This window comes from Corvus moneduloides, unplaced genomic scaffold (genome assembly GCF_009650955.1).
Source record: "Corvus moneduloides isolate bCorMon1 unplaced genomic scaffold, bCorMon1.pri scaffold_126_arrow_ctg1, whole genome shotgun sequence".
Classification (NCBI taxonomy): domain Eukaryota; kingdom Metazoa; phylum Chordata; class Aves; order Passeriformes; family Corvidae; genus Corvus; species Corvus moneduloides.
In genome coordinates, this window is record NW_022436884.1 from 18,088 (window position 1) to 41,012 (window position 22,925).

The 22,925-nt window shown below is 56.0% G+C and overlaps 1 protein-coding gene across 1 annotated transcript; it reads right to left on the reverse strand.

Annotated features, from left to right (window-relative positions):
- Positions 1 to 302: 302 nt before the first annotated feature.
- On the reverse strand, positions 303 to 11,833 carry LOC116438832 (uncharacterized threonine-rich GPI-anchored glycoprotein PJ4664.02-like). The gene is made up of 7 exons (XM_032097840.1): positions 10,378 to 11,833; positions 8,932 to 10,338; positions 8,761 to 8,832; positions 8,150 to 8,162; positions 7,647 to 7,802; positions 4,382 to 4,727; positions 303 to 350 (listed from the first exon to the last, which is right to left on the reverse strand). The coding sequence occupies exons 1-7, from the start codon at positions 11,831 to 11,833 to the stop codon at positions 303 to 305; spliced, it is 3,498 nt and encodes a 1,165-aa protein (XP_031953731.1).
- Positions 11,834 to 22,925: the final 11,092 nt, after the last annotated feature.

The window sequence follows — 22,925 nt, forward strand, 5'->3', positions numbered from 1 at the left end:
TTATTGGAGAGGTGGCGCTGGATGTGGAGCTACTACTGGTGGGTGTAGAGGTGCTACTTGCAGTTTCAGAGCTGCTAGTGGTGGGTATGGAGGTGGTGCTGGTGGGTGTAGAGATGGTGCTGGATGTAGAGCTACTACCGGTTGTTGCAGAGCTGCTAGTGGTGTGCGCAGTGCTGGTACTTGTTGTTGTGTGAGTGCTACTGGTGGGTGTAGAGCTGCCACTGGTGGGTGTTGAGCGGCTAGTGGTGATTGTGGAGCTGCTGCTGGTGGGTGTAGATGCGCTACTGGTGGGTGTAGAGCTGCTACTTGTAGGCGTTGAAGCGCTCCTGGTTGTTACTGTAGAGGTGGCACTGGTTGTAGAGCCATTCGTGGTGGGTGTAGGGCTGCTACTTGTAGTTTCAGAGCTGCTAGCGGTGGGTGTAGTGGCAGTGGTGTGTGTAGAGCTACTAGTGGTGTGTGGAGTGTTGGTACTTGTAGTTTCAGAGCTGCTAGCGGTGGGTGTAGTGGCAGTGGTGTGTGTAGAGCTACTAGTGGTGTGTGGAGTGTTGGTACTTGTAGTTTCAGAGCTGCTAGTGGTGGGTATGGAGGTGGTGCTGGTGGGTGTAGACGTGCTACTGGTGGGTGTAGAGGTACTACTTGTAGGAGTTGAACTGCTAGTGGTTGTTATTGGAGAGGTGGCGCTGGATGTGGAGCTACTACTGGTGGGTGTAGAGGTGCTACTTGTAGTTTCAGAGCTGCTAGTGGTGGGTATGGAGCTGGTGCTGGTGGGTGTAGAGATGGTGCTGGATATAGAGCTACTACTGGTTGTTGCAGAGCTGCTAGTGGTGTGCGCAGTGCTGGTACTTGTTGGTATGGGAGTGCTAGTGGTGGGTGTAGAGCTGCCACTGGTGGGTGTGGAGCGGCTAGCGGTGATTATGGAGCTGCTGCTGGTGGGTGTAGATGCGCTACTGGTGGGTGTAGAGCTGCTACTTGTAGGCGTTGAAACGCTACTGGTTGTTAGTGTAGAGGTGGCACTGGTTGTAGAGCCACTCATGGTGGGTGTAGGGCTGCTACTTGTAGTTTCAGAGCTGCTAGCGGTGGGTGTAGTGGCAATGGTGTGTGTAGAGCTACTAGTGGTGTGTGGAGTGTTGGTACTTGTAGTTTCAGAGCTGCTAGTGGTGGGTATGGAGGTGGTGCTGGTGCGTGTAGGTATGCTACTGGTGGGTGTAGAGGTACTACTTGTAGGAGTTGAACTGCTAGTGGTTGTTATTGGAGAGGTGGCGCTGGATGTGGAGCTACTACTGGTGGGTGTAGAGGTGCTACTTGTAGTTTCAGAGCTGCTAGTGGTGGGTGTGGAGCTGGTGCTGGTGGGTGTAGAGATGGTGCTGGATGTAGAGCTACTACCGGTTGTGGCAGAGCTGCTAGTGGTGTGCGCAGTGCTGGTACTTGTTGGTATGGGAGTGCTAGTGGTGGGTGTAGAGCTGCCACTGGTGGGTGTGGAGCGGCTAGTGGTGATTATGGAGCTGCTGCTGGTGGGTGTAGATGCGCTACTGGTGGGTCTAGGGCTGCTACTTGTAGTTTCAGAGCTGCTAGTGGTGGGTGTAGTGGCAATGGTGTGTGTAGAGCTACTAGTGGTGTGTGGAGTGTTGGTACTTGTAGTTTCAGAGCTGCTAGTGGTGGGTATGGAGGTGGTGCTGGTGGGTGTAGACGTGCTACTGGTGGCTGTAGAGCTACTACTTGTAGGAGTTGAACTGCTAGTGGTTGTTATTGGAGAGGTGGCGCTGGATGTGGAGCTACTACTGGTGGGTGTAGAGGTGCTACTTGCAGTTTCAGAGCTGCTAGTGGTGGGTGTGGAGGTGGTGCTGGTGGGTGTAGAGATGGTGCTGGATGTAGAGCTACTACCTGTTGTTGCAGAGCTACTACTAGTGTGCGCAGTGCTGGTACTTGTTGGTATGGGAGTGCTAGTGGTGGGTGTAGAGCTGCCACTGGTGGGTGTGGAGCGGCTAGTGGTGATTGTGGAGCTGCTGCTGGTGGGTGTAGATGCACTGCTGGTGGGTGTAGAGGTACTACTTGTAGGAGTTGAACTGCTAGTGGTTGTTATTGGAGAGGTGGCACTGGATGTGGAGCTACTACTGCTGGGTGTAGAGGTGCTACTTGTAGTTTCAGAGCTGCTAGTGGTGGGTATGGAGGTGGTGCTGGTGGGTGTAGAGATGGTGCTGGATGTAGAGCTACTACCGGTTGTTGCAGAGCTGCTAGTGGTGTGCGCAGTGCTGGTACTTGTTGGTATGGGAGTGCTACTGGTGGGTGTAGAGCTGCCCCTGGTGGGTGTTGAGCGGTTAGTGGTGATTGTGGAGCTGCTGCTGGTGGGTGTAGATGCGCTACTGGTGGGTGTAGAGCTACTACTTGTAGGCGTTGAAGTGCCACTGGTTGTTAGTGTAGAGGTGGCACTGGTTGTAGAGCCATTCGTGGTGGGTGTAGGGCTGCTACTTGCAGTTTCAGAGCTGCTAGCAGTGGGTGTAGTGGCAGTGGTGTGTGTAGAGCTACTAGTGGTGTGTGGAGTGTTGGTACTTGTGGTTTCAGAGCTGCTAGCGGTGGGTGTAGTGGCAGTGGTGTGTGTAGAGCTACTAGTGGTGTGTGGAGTGTTGGTACTTGTAGTTTCAGAGCTGCTAGTGGTGGGTATGGAGGTGGTGCTGGTGGGTGTAGACGTGCTACTGGTGGGTGTAGAGGTACTACTTGTAGGAGTTGAACTGCTAGTGGTTGTTATTGGAGAGGTGGCGCTGGATGTGGAGCTACTACTGGTGGGTGTAGAGGTGCTACTTGTAGTTTCAGAGCTGCTAGTAGTGGGTATGGAGGTGGTGCTGGTGGGTGTAGAGATGGTGCTGGATATAGAGCTACTACCGGTTGTTGCAGAGCTGCTAGTGGTGTGCGCAGTGCTGGTACTTGTTGGTATGGGAGTGCTAGTGGTGGGTGTAGAGCTGCCACTGGTGGGTGTGGAGCGGCTAGCGGTGATTATGGAGCTGCTGCTGGTGGGTGTAGATGCGCTACTGGTGGGTGTAGAGCTGCTACTTGTAGGCGTTGAAACGTTACTGGTTGTTACTGTAGAGGTGGCACTGGTTGTAGAGCCATTCGTGGTGGGTGTAGGGCTGCTACTTGTAGTTTCAGAGCTGCTAGCGGTGGGTGTAGTGGCAATGGTGTGTGTAGAGCTACTAGTGGTGTGTGGAGTGTTGGTACTTGTAGTTTCAGAGCTGCTAGTGGTGGGTATGGAGGTGGTGCTGGTGGGTGTAGACGTGCTACTGGTGGCTGTAGAGCTACTACTTGTAGGAGTTGAACTGCTAGTGGTTGTTATTGGAGAGGTGGCGCTGGATGTGGAGCTACTACTGGTGGGTGTAGAGGTGCTACTTGCAGTTTCAGAGCTGCTAGTGGTGGGTGTGGAGGTGGTGCTGGTGGGTGTAGAGATGGTGCTGGATGTAGAGCTACTACCGGTTGTTGCAGAGCTACTACTAGTGTGCGCAGTGCTGGTACTTGTTGGTATGGGAGTGCTAGTGGTGGGTGTAGAGCTGCCACTGGTGGGTGTGGAGCGGCTAGTGGTGATTGTGGAGCTGCTGCTGGTGGGTGTAGATGCACTGCTGGTGGGTGTAGAGGTACTACTTGTAGGAGTTGAACTGCTAGTGGTTGTTATTGGAGAGGTGGCGCTGGATGTGGAGCTACTACTGGTGGGTGTAGAGGTGCTACTTGTAGTTTCAGAGCTGCTAGTAGTGGGTGTGGAGCTGGTGCTGGTGGGTGTAGAGATGGTGCTGGATGTAGAGCTACTACCGGTTGTTGCAGAGCTGCTAGTGGTGTGCGCACTGCTGGTACTTGTTAGTATGGCAGTGCTAGTGGTGGTTGCAGAGCTACTACTGGTGGGTGTTGAGCTGCTCGTGGCGATTGTGGAGCTGCTGCTGGTGGGTGTAGATGCACTGCAGGTGGGTGTAGAGCTACTACTTGTAGGAGTTGAACTGCTAGTGGTTGTTATTGGAGAGGTGGCGCTGGATGTAGAGCTACTACTGGTGGGTGTAGAGGTGCTACTTGTAGTTTCAGAGCTGCTAGTAGTGGGTGTGGAGCTGGTGCTGGTGGGTGTAGAGATGGTGCTGGATATAGAGTTTCTACCGGTTGTTGCAGAGCTGCTAGTGGTGTGCGCAGTGCTGGTACTTGTTGGTATGGGAGTGCTAGTGGTGGGTGTAGAGCTGCCACTGGTGGGTGTGGAGCGGCTAGTGGTGATTGTGGAGCTGCTGCTGGTGGGTGTAGATGCACTGCTGGTGGGTGTAGAGGTACTACTTGTAGGAGTTGAACTGCTAGTGGTTGTTATTGGAGAGGTGGCGCTGGATGTAGAGCTACTACTGGTGGGTGTAGAGGTGCTACTTGCAGTTTCAGAGCTGCTAGTAGTGGGTATGGAGGTGGTGCTGGTGGGTGTAGAGATGGTGCTGGATGTAGAGCTACTACCGGTTGTTGCAGAGCTGCTAGTGGTGTGCGCAGAGCTGGTACTTGTTGGTATGGGAGTGCTAGTGGTGGGTGTAGAGCTGCCCCTGGTGGGTGTTGAGCGGCTAGTGGTGATTGTGGAGCTGCTGCTGGTGGGTGTAGATGCGCTACTGGTGGGTGTAGAGCTGCTACTTGTAGGCGTTGAAACGCTACTGGTTGTTAGTGTAGAGGTGGCACTGGTTGTAGAGCCATTCATGGTGGGTGTAGGGCTGCTACTTGTAGTTTCAGAGCTGCTAGCGGTGGGTATGGAGGTGGTGCTGGTGCGTGTAGGTATGCTACTGGTGGGTGTAGAGGTACTACTTGTAGGAGTTGAACTGCTAGTGGTTGTTATTGGAGAGGTGGCGCTGGATGTGGAGCTACTACTGGTGGGTGTAGAGGTGCTACTTGTAGTTTCAGAGCTGCTAGTAGTGGGTATGGAGCTGGTGCTGGTGGGTGTAGAGATGGTGCTGGATGTAGAGCTACTACCGGTTGTGGCAGAGCTGCTAGTGGTGTGCGCAGTGCTGGTACTTGTTGGTATGGGAGTGCTACTGGTGGGTGTAGAGCTGCCACTGGTGGGTGTTGAGCGGCTAGTGGTGATTGTGGAGCTGCTGCTGGTGGGTGTAGATGCGCTACTGGTGGGTGTAGAGCTGCTACTTGTAGGCGTTGAAGTGCCACTGGTTGTTAGTGTAGAGGTGGCACTGGTTGTAGAGCCATTCGTGGTGGGTGTAGGGCTGCTACTTGTAGTTTCAGAGCTGCTAGCGGTGGGTGTAGTGGCAGTGGTGTGTGTAGAGCTACTAGTGGTGTGTGGAGTGTTGGTACTTGTAGTTTCAGAGCTGCTAGTGGTGGGTATGGAGGTGGTGCTGGTGGGTGTAGATATGCTACTGGTGGGTGTAGAGGTACTACTTGTAGGAGTTGAACTGCTAGTGGTTGTTATTGGAGAGGTGGCGCTGGATGTGGAGCTACTACTGGTGGGTGTAGAGGTGCTACTTGTAGTTTCAGAGCTGCTAGTGGTGGGTGTGGAGCTGGTGCTGGTGGGTGTAGAGATGGTGCTGGATGTAGAGCTACTACCGGTTGGGGCAGAGCTACTACTAGTGTGCGCAGTGCTGGTACTTGTTGGTGTGGGAGTGCTAATGGTGGGTGTAGAGCTGCCACTGGTGGGTGTGGAGCGGCTAGTGGTGATTATGGAGCTGCTGCTGGTGGGTGTAGATGTGCTACTGGTGGTTGTAGAGCTGCTACTTGTAGGCATTGAAGCGCTACTGGTTGTTACTGTAGAGGTGGCACTGGTTGTAGAGCCATTCGTGGTGGGTGTAGGGCTGCTACTTGTAGTTTCAGAGCTGCTAGTGGTGGGTGTAGTGGCAATGGTGTGTGTAGAGCTACTAGTGGTGTGTGGAGTGTTGGTACTTGTGGTTTCAGAGCTGCCAGTGGTGGGCATGGATGTGGTGCTGGTGGGTGTAGATATGCTACTGGTGGGTGTAGAGGTACTACTTGTAGGAGTTGAACTGCTAGTGGTTATTGGAGAGGTGGCGCTGGATGTGGAGCTACTACTGGTGGGTGTAGAGGTGCTACTTGTAGTTTCAGAGCTGCTAGTAGTGGGTGTGGAGGTGGTGCTGGTGGGTGTAGAGATGGTGCTGGATATAGAGCTACTACCGGTTGTTGCAGAGCTACTACTAGTGTGCGCAGTGCTGGTACTTGTTGGTATGGGAGTGCTAGTGGTGGGTGTAGAGCTGCCACTGGTGGGTGTTGAGCGGCTAGTGGTGATTATGGAGCTGCTGCTGGTGGGTGTAGATGCGCTACTGGTGGGTGTAGAGGTACTACTTGTAGGAGTTGAACTGCTAGTGGTTGTTATTGGAGAGGTGGCGCTGGATGTGGAGCTACTACTGGTGGGTGTAGAGGTGCTACTTGTAGTTTCAGAGCTGCTAGTAGTGGGTGTGGAGGTGGTGCTGGTGGGTGTAGAGATGGTGCTGGATGTAGAGCTACTACCGGTTGTTACAGAGCTGCTAGTGGTGTGCACAGAGCTGGTACTTGTTGGTGTGGGGGTGCTAGTGGTGGTTGCAGAGCCGCTGCTGGTGGGTGTGGAGCGGCTAGTGGTGATTGTGGAGCTGCTGCTGGTGGGTGTAGATGCGCTACTGGTGGGTGTAGAGCTGCTACTTGTAGGCGTTGAAGTGCCACTTGTTGTTAGTGTAGAGGTGGCACTGGTTGTAGAGCCATTCGTGGTGGGTGTAGGGCTGCTACTTGTAGTTTCAGAGCTGCTAGCGGTGGGTGTAGTGGCAGTGGTGTGTGTAGAGCTACTAGTGGTGTGTGGAGTGTTGGTACTTGTAGTTTCAGAGCTGCTAGTGGTGCGTATGGAGGTGGTGCTGGTGGGTGTAGACGTGCTACTGGTGGGTGTAGAGCTACTACTTGTAGGAGTTGAACTGCTAGTGGTTGTTATTGGAGAGGTGGCGCTGGATGTGGAGCTACTACTGGTGGGTGTAGAGGTGCTACTTGTAGTTTCAGAGCTGCTAGTAGTGGGTGTGGAGCTGGTGCTGGTGGGTGTAGAGATGGTGCTGGATGTAGAGCTACTACCGGTTGTGGCAGAGCTGCTAGTGGTGTGCGCACTGCTGGTACTTGTTGGTATGGGAGTGCTAGTGGTGGGTGTAGACCTGCCACTGGTGGGTGTGGAGCGGCTAGTGGTGATTATGGAGCTGCTGCTGGTGGGTGTAGATGCGCTACTGGTGGGTGTAGAGGTGCTACTTGTAGTTTCAGAGCTGCTAGTAGTGGGTGTGGAGATGGTGCTGGTGGGCGTAGAGATGGTGCTGGATGTAGAGCTACTACCGGTTGTTGCAGAGCTGCTAGTGGTGTGCGCAGTGCTGGTGCTTGTTGGTATGGGAGTGCTAGTGGTGGGTGCAGAGCTACTACTGGTGGGTGTTGAGCTGCTCGTGGTGATTGTGGAGCTGCTGCTGGTGGGTGTAGATGCACTGCTGGTGGGTGTAGAGCTGCTACTTGTAGGAGTTGAACTGCTAGTGGTTGTTATTGGAGAGGTGGCGCTGGATGTGGAGCTACTACTGGTGGGTGTAGAGGTGCTACTTGCAGTTTCAGAGCTGCTAGTGGTGGGTGTGGAGGTGGTGCTGGTGGGTGTAGAGATGGTGCTGGATGTAGAGCTACTATCGGTTGTGGCAGAGCTACTACTAGTGTGCGCAGTGCTGGTACTTGTTGGTGTGGCAGTGCTAGTGGTGGGTGTAGAGCTGCCACTGGTGGGTGTTGAGCGGCTAGTGGTGATTGTGGAGCTGCTGCTGGTGGGTGTAGATGCACTGCTGGTGGGTGTAGAGCTACTACTTGTAGGAGTTGAACTGCTAGTGGTTGTTATTGGAGAGGTGGCGCTGGATGTAGAGCTACTACTGGTGGGTGTAGAGGTGCTACTTGCAGTTTCAGAGCTGGTAGTGGTGGGTGTGGAGCTGGTGCTGGTGGGCGTAGAGATGGCGCTAGATGTAGAGCTACTACCGGTTGTTGCAGAGCTGCTAGTGGTGTGCGCAGTGCTGGTACTTGTTGGTATGGGAGTGCTACTGGTGGGTGTAGAGCTGCCACTGGTGGGTGTGGAGCGGCTAGTGGTGATTTTGGAGCTGCTGCTGGTGGGTGTAGATGCGCTACTGGTGGGTGTAGAGCTGCTACTTGTAGGCGTTGAAGCGCTCCTGGTTGTTACTGTAGAGGTGGCACTGGTTGTAGAGCCATTCGTGGTGGGTGTAGGGCTGCTACTTGTAGTTTCAGAGCTGCTAGTGGTGGGTGTAGTGGCAGTGGTGTGTGTAGAGCTACTAGTGGTGTGTGGAGTGTTGGTACTTGTAGTTTCAGAGCTGCTAGCGGTGGGTGTAGTGGCAGTGGTGTGTGTAGAGCTACTAGTGGTGTGTGGAGTGTTGGTACTTGTGGTTTCAGAGCTGCTAGTGGTGGGTATGGAGGTGGTGCTGGTGGGTGTAGGTATGCTACTGGTGGGTGTAGAGCTACTACTTGTAGGAGTTGAACTGCTAGTGGTTGTTATTGGAGAGGTGGCGCTGGATGTGGAGCTACTACTGGTGGGTGTAGAGGTGCTACTTGTAGTTTCAGAGCTGCTAGTGGTGGGAGTGGAGCTGGTGCTGGTGGGTGTAGAGATGGTGCTGGATATAGAGCTACTACCGGTTGTTGCAGAGCTGCTAGTGGTGTGCGCAGTGCTGGTACTTGTTGGTATGGGAGTGCTAGTGGTGGCTGTAGAGCTGCCACTGGTGGGTGTGGAGCGGCTAGTGGTGATTGTGGAGCTGCTGCTGGTGGGTGTAGATGCGCTACTGGTGGGTGTAGAGCTGCTACTTGTAGGCGTTGAAGCGCTCCTGGTTGTTACTGTAGAGGTGGCACTGGTTGTAGAGCCATTCGTGGTGGGTGTAGGGCTGCTACTTGTAGTTTCAGAGCTGCTAGCGGTGGGTGTAGTGGCAGTGGTGTGTGTAGAGCTACTAGTGGTGTGTGGAGTGTTGGTACTTGTAGTTTCAGAGCTGCTAGTGGTGAGCATGGAGGTGGTGCTGGTGGGTGTAGACGTGCTACTGGTGGGTGTAGAGGTACTACTTGTAGGAGTTGAACTGCTAGTGGTTGTTATTGGAGAGGTGGCGCTGGATGTGGAGCTACTACTGGTGGGTGTAGAGGTGCTACTTGCAGTTTCAGAGCTGCTAGTAGTGGGTGTGGAGCTGGTGCTGGTGGATGTAGAGATGGTGCTGGATGTAGAGCTACTACCGGTTGTTACAGAGCTGCTAGTGGTGTGCACAGAGCTGGTACTTGTTGGTGTGGGGGTGCTACTGGAGGTTGCAGAGCCGCTGCTGGTGGGTGTTGAGCGGCTAGTGGTGATTGTGGAGCTGCTGCTGGTGGGTGTAGATGCGCTACTGGTGGGTGTAGAGCTGCTACTTGTAGGCGTTGAAGTGCCACTGGTTGTTAGTGTAGAGGTGGCACTGGTTGTAGAGCCATTCGTGGTGGGTGTAGGGCTGCTACTTGTAGGAATTGAACTGCTAGTGGTTGTTATTGGAGAGGTGGCGTTGGATGTGGAGCTACTACTGGTGGGTGTAGAGGTGCTACTTGCAGTTTCAGAGCTGCTAGTGGTGGGTATGGAGGTGGTGCTGGTGGGTGTAGAGATGGTGCTGGATGTAGAGCTACTAGCGGTTGTTGCAGTGCTGCTAGTGGTGTGCGCAGTGCTGGTACTTGTTGGTGTGGGAGTGCTAGTGGTGGTTGCAGAGCTGCTGCTGATGGGTGTGGAGCGGCTAGTGGTGATTGTGGAGCTGCTGCTGGTGGGTGTAGATGCACTGCTGGTGGGTGTAGAGCTGCTACTTGTAGGAGCTGAACTGCTAGTGGTTGTTATTGGAGAGGTGGTGCTGGATGTGGAGCTACTACTGCTGGGTGTAGAGGTGCTACTTGTAATTTCAGAGCTGCTAGTAGTGGGTGTGGAGCTGGTGCTGGTGGGTGTAGAGATGGTGCTGGATGTAGAGCTACTACCGGTTGTTGCAGATCTACTACTAGTGTGCGCAGTGCTGGTACTTGTTGGTATGGGAGTGCTACTGGTGGGTGTAGAGCTGCCACTGGTGGGTGTTGAGCGGCTAGTGGTGATTGTGGAGCTGCTGCTGGTGGGTGTAGATGCGCTACTGGTGGGTGTAGAGCTGCTACTTGTAGGCGTTGAAGTGCTACTGGTTGTTAGTGTAGAGGTGGCACTGGTTGTAGAGCCATTCGTGGTGGGTGTAGGGCTGCTACTTGTAGTTTCAGAGCTGCTAGTGGTGGGTGTAGTGGCAATGGTGTGTGTAGAGCTACTAGTGGTGTGTGGAGTGTTGGTACTTGTAGTTTCAGAGCTGCTAGTGACGGGTGTAGAGGTGGTGGTAGGAGTAGAACTGCTACCTGTAGTTGTGTAAGTGGTGGTGAGCGTAGAGCTGCTACTTGTGGGTGTAGAGCTACTAGTGATGGGCGTTGAGCTGCTAGTGGATGGTGTAGAGGTGGAGGTGAGTGTAGAGCTGGTAGTGGTGGGAGTTGAACTACTCTGGGTGGGTGTAGAGGCAGTAGTGGTGGGTGTAGAGATGGTGGTGAGTGTAGTGCTGCTACTTGTAGGTGTAGAGATAGTACTGGTGAGTGTGGAGGTGCTGCTGGTGGGTGTAGATGTGGTGATGGGCGTAGAGCTGCCACTTGTATGTGTAGAACTGCTAGTGGTTGTTAGTGTAGAGGTGGCGCTGGATGTAGAGCTACTGCTGGTGGGTGTAGATGGGCTACTCGTAGTTTCAGAGCTGCTAGTGATGGGTGTGGAGCTGGTGGTGGTGGGTGTAGAGATGCTACTGGTGGGTGTTGAGCTACTACTTGCAGGAGTTGAACTGCTAGTGGTTGTTATATGAGAGGTGGTGCTGGATGTAGAGCTACTCCCGGTTGTTGCAGATCTGCTAGTGGTGTGCGCAGTGCTGGTACTTGTTGGTGTAGGACTGCTACTGGAGGTTGCAGAGCTACTACTGGTGGGTGTTGAGCTGCTACCGGTGAGTGTGGAGGTGGTATTGGTGGGTGTAGATGCGCTACTGGTGGGTGCAGAGCTGCTACTCGTAGGTGTTGAAGTGCTACTGGTTGTTAGTGTAGAGGTGGCACTGGTTGTAGAGCCATTCGTGGTGGGTGTAGAGATGGTGGTGAGTGTAGTGCTGCTACTTCTAGTTGTAGAGATAGTACTGGTGAGTGTGGAGCTGCTACTTGTAGGTGTAGAGATAGTACTGGTGAGTGTGGAGGCGCTGCTGGTGGGTTTAGATGTGGTGATGGGCGTAGAGCTGCCACTTGTAGGTGTAGAACTGGTAGTGGTTGTTAGTGTAGAGGTGGTGCTGGATGTAGAGCTACTGCTGGTGGGTGTAGATGCGCTACTCGTCGTTTCAGAGCTGCTAGTGATGGGTGTGGAGCTGGTGGTGGTGGGTGTAGAGATGCTACTGGTGGGTGTTGAGCTACTACTTGCAGGAGTTGAACTGCTAGTGGTTGTTATAGGAGAGGTGGGGCTGGATGTAGAGCTACTACTTGTGTGCGCAGTGCTTGTGCTTGTAATTTCAGAGCTGCTACCGGTGAGTGTGGAGCTGCTGCTGGTGGGTGTAGATGCACTACTGCTGAGTGTAGAGCTGCTACTTGTAGGCGTTGAAGTGCCACTGGTTGTTAGTGTAGAGGTGGCACTGGTTGTAGAGCCATTCGTGGTGGGTGTAGGGCTGCTACTTGCAGTTTCAGAGCTGCTAGTGGTGGGTGTAGTGGCAGTGGTGTGTGTAGAGCTACTAGTGGTGTGTGGAGTGTTGGTACTTGTAGTTTCAGAGCTGCTAGTGGCGGGTGTGGAGGTGGTGGTAGGAGAAGAACTGCTACTTGTAGTTGTGTTTGTGGTGGTGAGCATAGAGCTGCTACTTGCAGGAGTTGAACTGCTAGTGGTTGTTATTGGAGAGATGGTGCTGGATGTAGAGCTACTACCGGTTGTTGCAGAGCTGCTAGTGGTGTGCGCAGTGCTGGTACTTGTTGGTGTGGGAGTGCTACTGGAGGTTGCAGAGCTACTACTGGTGGGTGTTGAGCGGCTAGTGGTGATTATGGAGCTGCTGCTGGTGGGTGTAGATGTGCTACCGGTGGTTGTAGAGCTGCTACTTGTAGGCGTTGAAGCGCTCCTGGTTGTTACTGTAGAGGTGGCACTGGTTGTAGAGCCATTCGTGGTGGGTGTAGGGCTGCTACTTGTAGTTTCAGAGCTGCTAGCGGTGGGTGTAGTGGCAGTGGTGTGTGTAGAGCTACTAGTGGTGTGTGGAGTGTTGGTACTTGTAGTTTCAGAGCTGCTAGTGGCGGGTGTGGAGGTGGTGGTAGGAGTAGAACTGCTACCTGTAGTTGTGTAAGTGGTGGTGAGCGTAGAGCTGCTACTTGTGGGTGTAGAGCTACTAGTGATGGGCGTTGAGCTGCTAGTGGATGGTGTAGAGGTGGAGGTGAATGTAGATGTCTCGGTTTTGAAAGACAGGTGTCTGCTAAGGAAGGCAGAGGCCCCCCTTGAAGTGGCAGATATAACCCCTTTTCCCTCCAAGTTATTATATTTTGAAATCAAGAGCCTTTAGGCGAAGATGTGGGAAATAGGAATAACAGTTCTTTACTATATATATATATATGTATATAACCAGTCAAACAAAACAACAACAACTATGGCAGTAACAGCAATCACAAACCCAGTGCCAGCCTTCTCAGCTGTCAGGCTATTTCCCCTCGGGTGCAGTTCCGCTCGCAGCCGGCAGGGGCGCTGGCGGCTCCCGGTGAGCAGGGCAGGTGCGATGGTTCCCCCGCGGCTGCAGGGGGCGCTCCGGAGCGAGCTCGGGAAACCCGCGGCTCTGGTGCCCTGGGATCCCGGGAAGGGATGGAACAAAGGCTTCACAAACCGCTGGGCAGTTGATCCCGGGCTCTCAGGGACAGCAGGCTGGAACGGCAGGGACGAACGCAAATCCCGGGTGGCAGACGAGATGTATCCAGATGGGAAAAACCCACGGAGGCCCAGGCAGGCAGGGCGAGCAGGGCTACAGCGTAGCGAAAGCTCGAAGCAGCAGCGGAGCAGGGCAGCCACAGCTCGGTCTCCAGCAGGGCAGGGAAAGCGGCTTTTGGGGTCCCGGCGTTGTTTCCAGCAGGAAGAAAGAACGGCCAAAAAGAAAGAAGCAGCAGCTCCTTTCTCTGCAGCTTCTCTCCCCGGACGCTCAGAGCGAACTGACCCCACACCCAGGTGTAGACAAAGGAGTAGCCAGGTCCGCCCCACTCCCCTTTTGTCTTTCTTAAGTACAGCTATTTGTCCCCTAGCAACATGCATATGGGAGAAAATTCCTTTAACAGAGAAAAAACAGACTAAACTAAAACCCCAACAGTAGAGCTGGTAGTGGTGGGAGTTGAGCTACTCTGGGTGGGTGTAGAGGCAGTAGTGGTGGGTGTAGAGATGGTGGTGAGTGTAGTGCTGCTACTTGTAGGTGTAGAGATACTACTGGTGAGTGTGGAGGTGCTGCTGGTGGGTGTGGAGGTGCTGCTGGTGGGTGTAGATGTGGTGATGGGCATAGAGCTGCTACTTGTAGGAGTTGAACTGGTAGTGGTTGTTAGTGTAGAGGTGGCGCTGGATGTGGAGCTACTACTGGTGGGTGTAGAGGTGCTACTTGCAGTTTCAGAGCTGCTAGTAGTGGGTGTGGAGCTGGTGCTGGTGGATGTAGAGATGGTGCTGGATGTAGAGCTACTACCGTGTATTGCAGAGCTGTTACTGGTGTGCGCAGTGCTGGTACTTGTTGGTGTGGGGGTGCTAGTACTGCGTGTAGTGCTGCTATTTGTAGGTGTAGAGCTGCCACTGTCGACTGTGGAGCTTGTGCTCATGGTTGTAGTGCTGTTACTTGTAGTTGTGGAGGTGGTGATGGATTTAGTGGTGGTAGTGTTTGCTGTAGTGGTGGTGTTGTATGTAGAGTTAGGAAGTGCGTTGGGCTTACTTGTTCCTGCAGATGTGGTCGAGGATTCCTCAGCGTTATTCATGGGTGTAACGTTGCTCCAGGTTCGTGTAAGCACTGTGGAACTTCCCGTGGTGCTGCTGGTGTTGGTTTTGGTTCTTGCGTTTGTCCCATTCCCTTTTTCCGTGTGGGGCTTGGAGGTGTCCGTGGCTGGGGGTCCCACAGTGCTCCCAGATGCTGCGGAGAGAGAGGAAAGTCCCAGTCTGGGATGGGCTTGGCATGTCCTGGACTCGATGTTCCCATTGTCCCCGTGGTTTTTTGACCCCCCTGGTACCTTCTGGGGCTCATGGCAAGGGTTTGGACCCACCTGGAGCAGGTGTGACCCTCTGGAATGTTCCCTTTAAGTCACAATTCCTCAATTTTGGGAACACCTCCCCCTCCTCATCCTCCCCATCACCCCAAGGGTGACGAGAGCCTCGGCATCTCCCGCTTTTATTCCCGCATTCCCGCCCCTCTGCACCCCTTGGATCTCCCCCAGCCCTTCCCCACGTGCCCTTATCAGCCGCAGGTAGCGTTATCAATTCCAGGTAGCCGTTATCAGCCCCACGTGCCACTATCAATTACAGGTAGCCATCCAGGTGATCTCTTATCTCTCCCGTTATCAGCTTCAGTTTCATTTCTCACTGCTCCTTTCCCACCTGGACCTTGGTCCTCCCTCGCCTTTGCTCTTTCTCTTCCTGGAGTTCCAAGTTTCATTTCCCAGAGGGAAGCGGTGACAATCCTGCGTTCCCCACACGGGACTGTGGATCCGTGGCACGTGCCCAGGTGAGTGCCCAGGTGAGCGCCAGGACCGTGACACCTTTGAGCTGACTCAGATCGGCTCATGGGCCACCTTCGGAGCCACGGGGACACTTTGTCCTCACCCAAGGGTGACTCAAATTGTCCTAAGTTTCTTTTGGAAAATTTCCGGCTTGGAGGAAGAAAAAAAACAACCCCAACCTGAATTAACAAAAATAGCTCCTAAAAAAACCACTTAAAACGTCCCCAAAAAAAAGCCCCGTTTCCTACGGAATCCGCGTTTTCCCAGCCTGATTGCTCTTCCTTGAGGATCTCCAGCTGCGGCCGCTTTGATGAGCCGCTCTGGTGTAATTAACGCGGCCGCTTAACGAGGTTTCCCAGCTCCAATGCTCCCCAACCGCTGGGGTTGGCGGCGGGGGGGATGCGGAGGAGGAGGAGGGGGATGGGGAACCAGGAAGAGCCAGAGACGAATGGGGGGGAGGGGGGGTCTGGTAAGGAGCTCCCGGAATGTCCCGATGGTGTTACCAGATAAGGATGGGGGGAGGTGGGGAGCGGCACCTGATCCATCCCTGAGGTTCCTGATCCGTCTCCCTGGATCCCTGACTTATCCCTGTGGACCCCCAACCCACACCTGTGGACCCATCGATCCATGACCCGTCCCTATGGACACCTGACCCATCCCTCTGGACACTTGACCCATCCCTGTGGACCCCCAACTCATCGCCATGGACCCCCCAGTCCATTCCCATGGACCCCTGACCCATCCCTGTGGATCCTGATCCATCTCCCTGGACCCCGGTGCACCCTCAGGGACCCTCAGTCCATCCCCAGGGACCCCTGACTCATTCCCACGAACTCCTGATGCATCCCTGTGGACCCCTGACCCATCCCTGTGGACCTGTGGACCCCTGACCCATCTCTGTGGGCCTCCGATGCACCCTGAGCAACCTCCAGTCCATGTCCAGAGACCCCTGACCCATCCCCACAAATCCCTGATCCATCTCCCAGGACCCCCAATGCACCCCCAGGGACCTCTGATCCATCCCTATGGACCCCTGACCCATCCTCAGGGACCCCTGACCCATTCCTGTGGATCTTGATCCATCTCCCAGGACCCCAGATCCATCCCTGCTGATCCCTGACACATCCCTGTGGATCCCAATCCCTCCCCATGGACCCCTGACCCATGCCTGCAGATCCTGACCCACCCCTGTGGATCCAAATCCCTCCCCATAGACCCCTGACTCATCCCTGCCGATCCCAATCCATCCCTGCAGATCCCAATCCCTCCCCATGGACCCCCAACCCATCCCTGCAGATCCCTGCAGATCCCAATCCATCCCTGTGGATCCCAATCCCTCCCCATGGACCCCGAACCCATCCCTGCAGATCCCTGTGGATCCCAATCCATCCCTGCAGATCCCAATCCCTCCCCATGGACCCCTGCTCCGCTCCCATCCACCCCATAATGGGATGAGACCTCAGAGAGGGAGATTTTATCCAAGGAATGGAGGTGATGGGGGTGAAGTCTCCCTTCCACAGGGGATCCCCACGGAAAATCTCAGGAGGAGATGACGTCGCCTCCCATCCCACCTTGTTTTCCCAAAAAAAAGACCCCCAAGCAAAAAAAATCCCATTCCGGCCCTACTCACTCGTTCCTTCAGGGATGAAGAGGAGGAAGAGGAAGAAGTGGAGATGAAAGACAGAAACTTTCATTTTCCCTGTCACGGCTCCTCCACCGGCACCATGCCAGAGCCGGAATGTGCTCGGAGCTGGCGGAGCCGCAGGAAGAAGCGGCGGGAAAGGAACCTTTGCTCCCGGGTTGGGAAGGGACCAAACCTTCCACCCTCTTCGGTGACGCAACAATGGAGTGGCCACGGCTCTTCCAGGACCACTCCTGGACATCGGGAATGTCATTGGGACCCCTTGGATCATCGTTGGGTCAGGGTTGGGTCACGGTTGGGTCATCATTGGGTCAGTGTTGGTCACCACAGAGCGTCAATTATCAAACCCCACCCTGAGTGGGGGCTCAGAGATGGCCACAAGCAACATCCCAACCCTTCCAAAATCCCTGGAAGGGAAATCAGGGACCCCCTGGAGCCTCCCCTCCCCATCCTCCCCCCCCTCAGGACCCACCCCAAACTCTTTGGTTGCAATTTTCCTGCTTTTCCAGCCGCTCCCGCACACCTGGTGCTATTTCCACCCAGAAAACAAACACCGTTATCTCCGCAGCGAGCGCCGGGAGGAGTGGGAAGGGTGGGAACTGGGATTTTGGGATGGCAGGAGGTCAGGTTTTTATTGGGTTTGGGGCTCCGCCCCGCCAATGTTTGGCAAAGGGGTGTTTTGTGGAATTTCTTCCTTCTCCGGTGGAGGTTGGGTCGTTGTGTGGGTTGGTTTCGGTCCTGGTCGTTGGGGTTGGGAATTCCCTCCAAGCCACCCCTCAACCCCAAAACCCTGCCCACGACCCCTAGAATGCCAGCTGTCACCCCAAACCTCCAATCTCAAGCCCCAAAGCTCCAATCTCGATGTTCAAAACCCCAAATTTGGTGATCCAAACCCCAGCCACAACCCCAAAAGCCAACCATGATTTCCAAAAGCCAACCTTGAACTTCAAAACCCCAACTGTGCTCTCCAAAATCCCAAACTCGACCCCAAAATGCCAATTGTGACCCCAAAATGTCAATTGTGACCTTCAAAATTCCAACCTCAACCCCCCAAACCCCAGTCTCGAACCCCAAAACCCCAACCTGAACCTCCAAAGCTCCGATTTCAAACTTCACAACCCCAATCTTGACATCCAAAATCCCAAGCTTGACCCCAAACCCCAGTTTTGACATCAAAACCCCAACCATAACCCCCCTCAACCCAATCTTGACCTCCAAACACCCAAGTTGGATCTCCAAAACTCTGTCCATGACCCCCAAAACTCCAATCACGACCCCAAAACCCCTGGTTTTGACCCCAAAATCTCATCTGTCACCCCTAAACCCCCAATCTCGACTCCCAAAAGTCAACCTCGACTCCAACACCCCAATCTTGGCCCCCCGAAACCCCAACCGTGACCCCGAAAACCCCAAACTGGGACCCTCAGCCCCAAATCTTGACCCCCAAAGGGGTCATCAGCACTGCCCCCCTTCCTTTGGGAATCCCCCCCATTCCATCCCCCCCTTTTCCAGGTGATTTTTTGGGACATGAAATAAATACGTTAATAAATATAATTTCCACCGAGATGAGGATTGTCCGGCTCCAGCGACGCTCCCGGAGTCAGATCCAACCCCAAACCCCCCAGGGATGTCCTCTCCAAGGAGAAACCCCCCTCCCCCCCGCAAAAAAAAAGAACCATGGGGGGATCCCTCCTCTCTCACAGAGGATCCTCATCCCGCCTTTTTTTCCCCCAAAAATGAGGGATCTGAGGGCTTCGGTCGCTGCCCGATGGTGCTGAGGGTCTTGGGGGGCACCTTGGTCACCCCGTCCCAGGTATGGGGGGGGTCACAGGGCTGCTGCACCTTCTGCCAGCACCTAAGAAATGGGGAGGGGGCTGAGGGTTAGGGGTGGGGGTCACAGGTAGGGGGGTTGGGGTTGAAATTGAGGGTTGAGGGTCAAAATTGGGGAGGCTGGGGGTCACAATCGGTGTTTTGAAGGTCGAAATTGGGGTTTGGGGGTCACAGTTGGGGTTTTGGGGTCAATATTGGGGATTTGATGCTGAGGGCGAGGGTTTGAAGGTCACAATTGGGGCTTTAAAGATCAAAATTTGGGGGTTTGGAGTGACAGTTGGGGTTTTGGGGTTGAGTTTGTGGGTGTGGGGGTCACGGTTTGTGTTTTGGGGATCAAAATTGGGGTTGTGAGGTCACAGTTGGGGTTTTGGGGGTCACAGTTTGGGTTTTGGGGGTCACAGTTGGGGTTTTGGGGCTGAGTTTGGATTTTGGGGCATCACAATTGGGGTTCAGAGGTGGAAATTGGGAGTTTTGAGGCAGCAATTTGAGTCTGAGGGCTCAAAACCGAGACTTTGAGATCACCGTTTCGGTTTTGAGGGTTGAAATCGGGAGTTTGGGAGTAACAGCTGGGTTTTTGGGGTTGAGTTTGGGGTTTTGAGGTCACAAGTTGGGGCTTGGGGGTCAGGATTGGCAGCTGAGGACCCACCCCCCCCAACAGCGTCACCCCATCACCCACCGGCGCCGGGGGTTCCGCCACCTCCGAGCTGGGCTTGTAGGTGTTGTGTCCGTAGGGACCTGGGAGGAGGAAGAGGAGGAGGAAGAGGAGGATGACCCAATGAGGATTTTGGGGCATTTTGCCTCTCCAGGGATGGTTTCTCCCTCCGTTTCGGGACCCACCTTTCCCGCCGCCTCTGCCGTTGACGTGGTAGATCCCGGTGACGCGGCTGTTGCGGCCCCCGTCCGGCCAAGTGTCCTCGGCGGCTGCGCTGTGGAGCCGGGCAGGGGTGAAGGGGCTGGGGAGGGGTGGGAGGTGACGCTGGAGGTGGTGGGGGGGTCTCAACCCTCCCACCCCTCACGGGGCAAAACTGTTGAACCCCAAATTTTGGGGCCTAACCACCCCCAATTCCCTTCCTGTGACCCCCACGGGAACACCCCGGCTCTTTCACCTGGCTCCGGGTGATTTCTTCCGCCCTTGGGCCAAGCGGACGGTGAGGACAATGCAGAGGATGAGGAGGATGAGGATGGTCAGGCCCAGCCCCAGCCCCACGCCCAGGCCCAGCCCCAGTTTGCTGATGTGGGTTTGGCAGCGGTCACCGGCCGAGAGGTACCAGGGCAGGTCTGGGCAGCTGAGGGAGGGGGGTGAAAGGTCATGGGAAGGGTCCTCACCCCCTCCCAGGGTGGGCACTGGGGGGTGGGATCCTCCAAGGAACCCGCTGGAAGCCCAGGAGCCTTCCCTGGAGATCCATCGCCATGGCCATGGGTTGGGATGAGGTTTGAGGGGGGTGGTCAAGGGGTTTGGGGGTCAAGGGTTGGGTTTTGGGGTCAAGGGTTGGGTTTTGGGGTCAAGGGTTAGCTTTGAGGGTCAAGGGTTGGGTGTGGGGGTCAAGGGTTCGCTTTGGGTGTCAAGGGTTGGGTTTGAGGGTCAAGTGTTGGGTTTGGGTGTCAAGAGTTGGATGTTGGGGGTTAAGGGTTGGATGCTGACGGTCAAGGGTTGGGTGTGGGGGTCAAGGGTTGGGTGTAGGGGTCAAGGGTTGAGGGTTGGGCGTCAAGAGTTGGGTTTGGGCATCAAGAGTTGGGTTTGGAGGGCAGGACTTGACAGGAGACAAGGGTTGGACCTTTGGGGTCAAGGTTTTGGGGTCAAGGTTTTGGCGTCAAGACCTTGGCTTGTGGTGGGACCTCGGTGATCAGACATTGGGATTTTGAGGTCAAGAGCTCAAGTTTGGGGTCAAACATTGGGATTCAACTTTTTTGGCCTTGGGAGAAGGTTTGACCCCAGCTTCAAGACCCCTCGCTTAAGGTGGGACCAGAGGGCGTGGCTGGGGTGGGCATGCCCAACTCACAAGCACTGGGGTCCCTCCATGGTCAGCTTGCAGAACCCGTGGTGGCAGTCAAAGGAGCCGGGGACGTTGAGGGTGCAGTTGGTGACGCAGAAGAACTCGTTGGCCTTGCGGTACGGGAAGTAGAACCGGCTGAAGTTGGCCGGCGCGTATCTCCGGCAGAGCTCTGGAGAAGCCAAACACCCATTGAGAGTCCCCTGTCCCCACCCCACCCCACCGCGGTGTCCCCATGTGTCCCCAGCACGCACTCACCGGTGTAGTTGTAGAGCGTCGCGGGTCTGGTGGCTCTGGCGGAGGTGGCGGTGAAGCAGAGCCCGTCTGGGAAAAGGGAGAGTGTGGGGTGGTCACCAGGGGTGACCAGAGATGTTGGGGACCGGCCTGGGATGGGTGGGGGTCACCTACCGGCAGAGGAGCTGCAGTTGTGGGGTTGGGATGCGGTGTTGGCCACCGCCAGCAGCTCCAGGGCTCGGTGCTCCAGGCTGGCGTTGCCAGGAAGGGGCCACAACCGGATGCGGTAATTCACCACCACGCTGCCGCGGCTGGGGGAGATGGGGTTGGTTCTCGGGGGCTTGGGGGTCCTCAGCTGTCACATCCCGTCCCGTCCCATCCCATCCCATCCCATCCCATCCCATCCCATCCCATCCCATCCCATCCCATCCATCGCACCCCATCCATCCCACCCCATCCCATCCCATCCCATCCCATCCCATCCCATCCCAACCCATCCCATCCCATCCCATCTCATTCCATCCCATCCCACTCCACCCCAATCCCACCCCAATCCCACCCCATCCCATCCCATCTCATTCCATCCCATCCCACTCCACCCCAATCCCACCCCAATCCCACCCCAGTTCCCCCGCTCACCTCAGGCTCAGGACACGGATCCCGCGGTAGTCGGAGACGTTCTGGTAGATGCCGTCCATCTGGGGACAGAGGGCCAGGGGTCACCCTTGGGGTGGTCCTGGGGGTCTTTTGGGGGAATCCCTTGGGGTGGAACCTTGGGGTGATCCTGGTGGTCCCTTAGGGTGGTCCTGAGGTTCCCTTCAGGTGGTCCCTCAGGGGTCTTTCGGGATGGTCCCTTGGGGTGGTCCTTGGGGCATCCCTTGAGGTGGTCCTGGGCATCCCTTAGGGTGGTTCTGGGGGTCTCTTGTGGTGATCCTGAGGGTCCCTTGGGGTGTCCCATTGGAATGTCCTCCCTGAGTGCAGGAGGTCCCACCGAGGGGGTCTCACCGTCCGGCTGAACTCCTCAGCAAAGCGCCGGTGGCCGGGGGACGAGGTGTCCCCCATGTCCTCTGAGAAGTCCCGGTTGGTGACACGCGCCATCATCATCACGAAGGGACCCAACTCTGCAGGGACAGGGGGTGTCCGTGACACGGGGACACCTCGGAGGGGACAGGGGGTCACAGGTGGGGGTCTCCCCCCCTCCTTTACCTGCCGTCAGGTTGATGGTGCTGGCACCGAACTCGCAGCGGGGGCCGTTCACGTTGGGGGGGCACAGACACCTCATGCCCATCCAGCGCCCCCCGTTCAGGCAGGGGTCTGCAGGGGGGTGGAGACACGAGAGCTTGGGGACCCCAAAGAGGTCACCGGGACCCCCGTCCCCACTCCCAGTTCCACCCAGTTGGTTCCACCATCACGGCACCTCCCAATTTTTGGGCAAAACCAGGAAAAAATCAAGTCCTGGGGTGCCCTCCTGGGTGGGGGCGCAACACCCCCAAAATCCCCGTTTTTGAGGGGGGGGGGGTCTTCCCACCCCAGGCAAAGCCACCAACCTCTGGTGGTGGGGATGGTGGTGGTCGTGGTTCTCCTGGTGCTCTGGGGTGCAGTTCTCACTCGGTTCAGGGGCGTTTCCAGGGGGACGGTGGTGGGCCGGGGGTCTTCACACCGGGGTCCGGAGAAGCCAGGGGGGCAGTAGCACTCGGTGCCCACGGCGGTGCCACCGTGGCGACAGGCGGTGGCCGGGTCGGGGGTGGCGCAGCGCGGTCCCACCCGGCCCGGGGGGCAGATGCAGCGGTCGCCCACCGCGGTGCTGCCGCCAGCACAGCGGTCACTGGGGTTGGGGGTCTCGCAGGTGGGGCCGGAGTAGCCGGGCGGGCACAGGCAGTGGGTCCGGTTGGCCACGCCGCCGTTGTGGCACACGACTGGGGAGAGGGGGCAGGACAAGGACACGGTGAGGGGACACGGGTGGGGGATCCATGTCCTTCCTTCACCCTTTGTCCTTATCAGAGGAGATCCATGGGAAGGAGACCCTCCACCCCAGGAGACCCCAAAACCTCCATCTTCTTCCACCTCCCCACCCCAGGAGATCCATGGGAAGGAGACCCCCACCCCAGGAGAACCCAGGAGCTCCATCCTCCTCTTCCTCATCACCTTGACCCCAGGAAATCCCTGGGAAGGAGACCCCCACCCCAGGAGACCTCAAAACCTCCATCTTCTTCCACCTCCCCACCCCAGAAGACCCTTGGGAAGGAGACCCCCACCCCAGGAGACCCTCCTGACCCCAGAAAGCAGACCACCCTCCACCCCAATGACCCCCCAGGGCACCCACTGAGGGGGGGGGCTGGAGCCGTGCGGGAGGTAGAGGCAGATGGTGGCCATGGTGGTGACAGTGGAGGTGGCTGCGCTGGTCAAAATCTCCCCGGTGGTCCTGGTGGAGATGTGTCCCAGCGCCCCGGTGGCTTCGGTGGTGTTGGGTGGGGCCTGGGGTGTCACCGCTGTGGTCTCGGTGGCATCCGCAATGGTGTGGGTGGCGTTGGGCT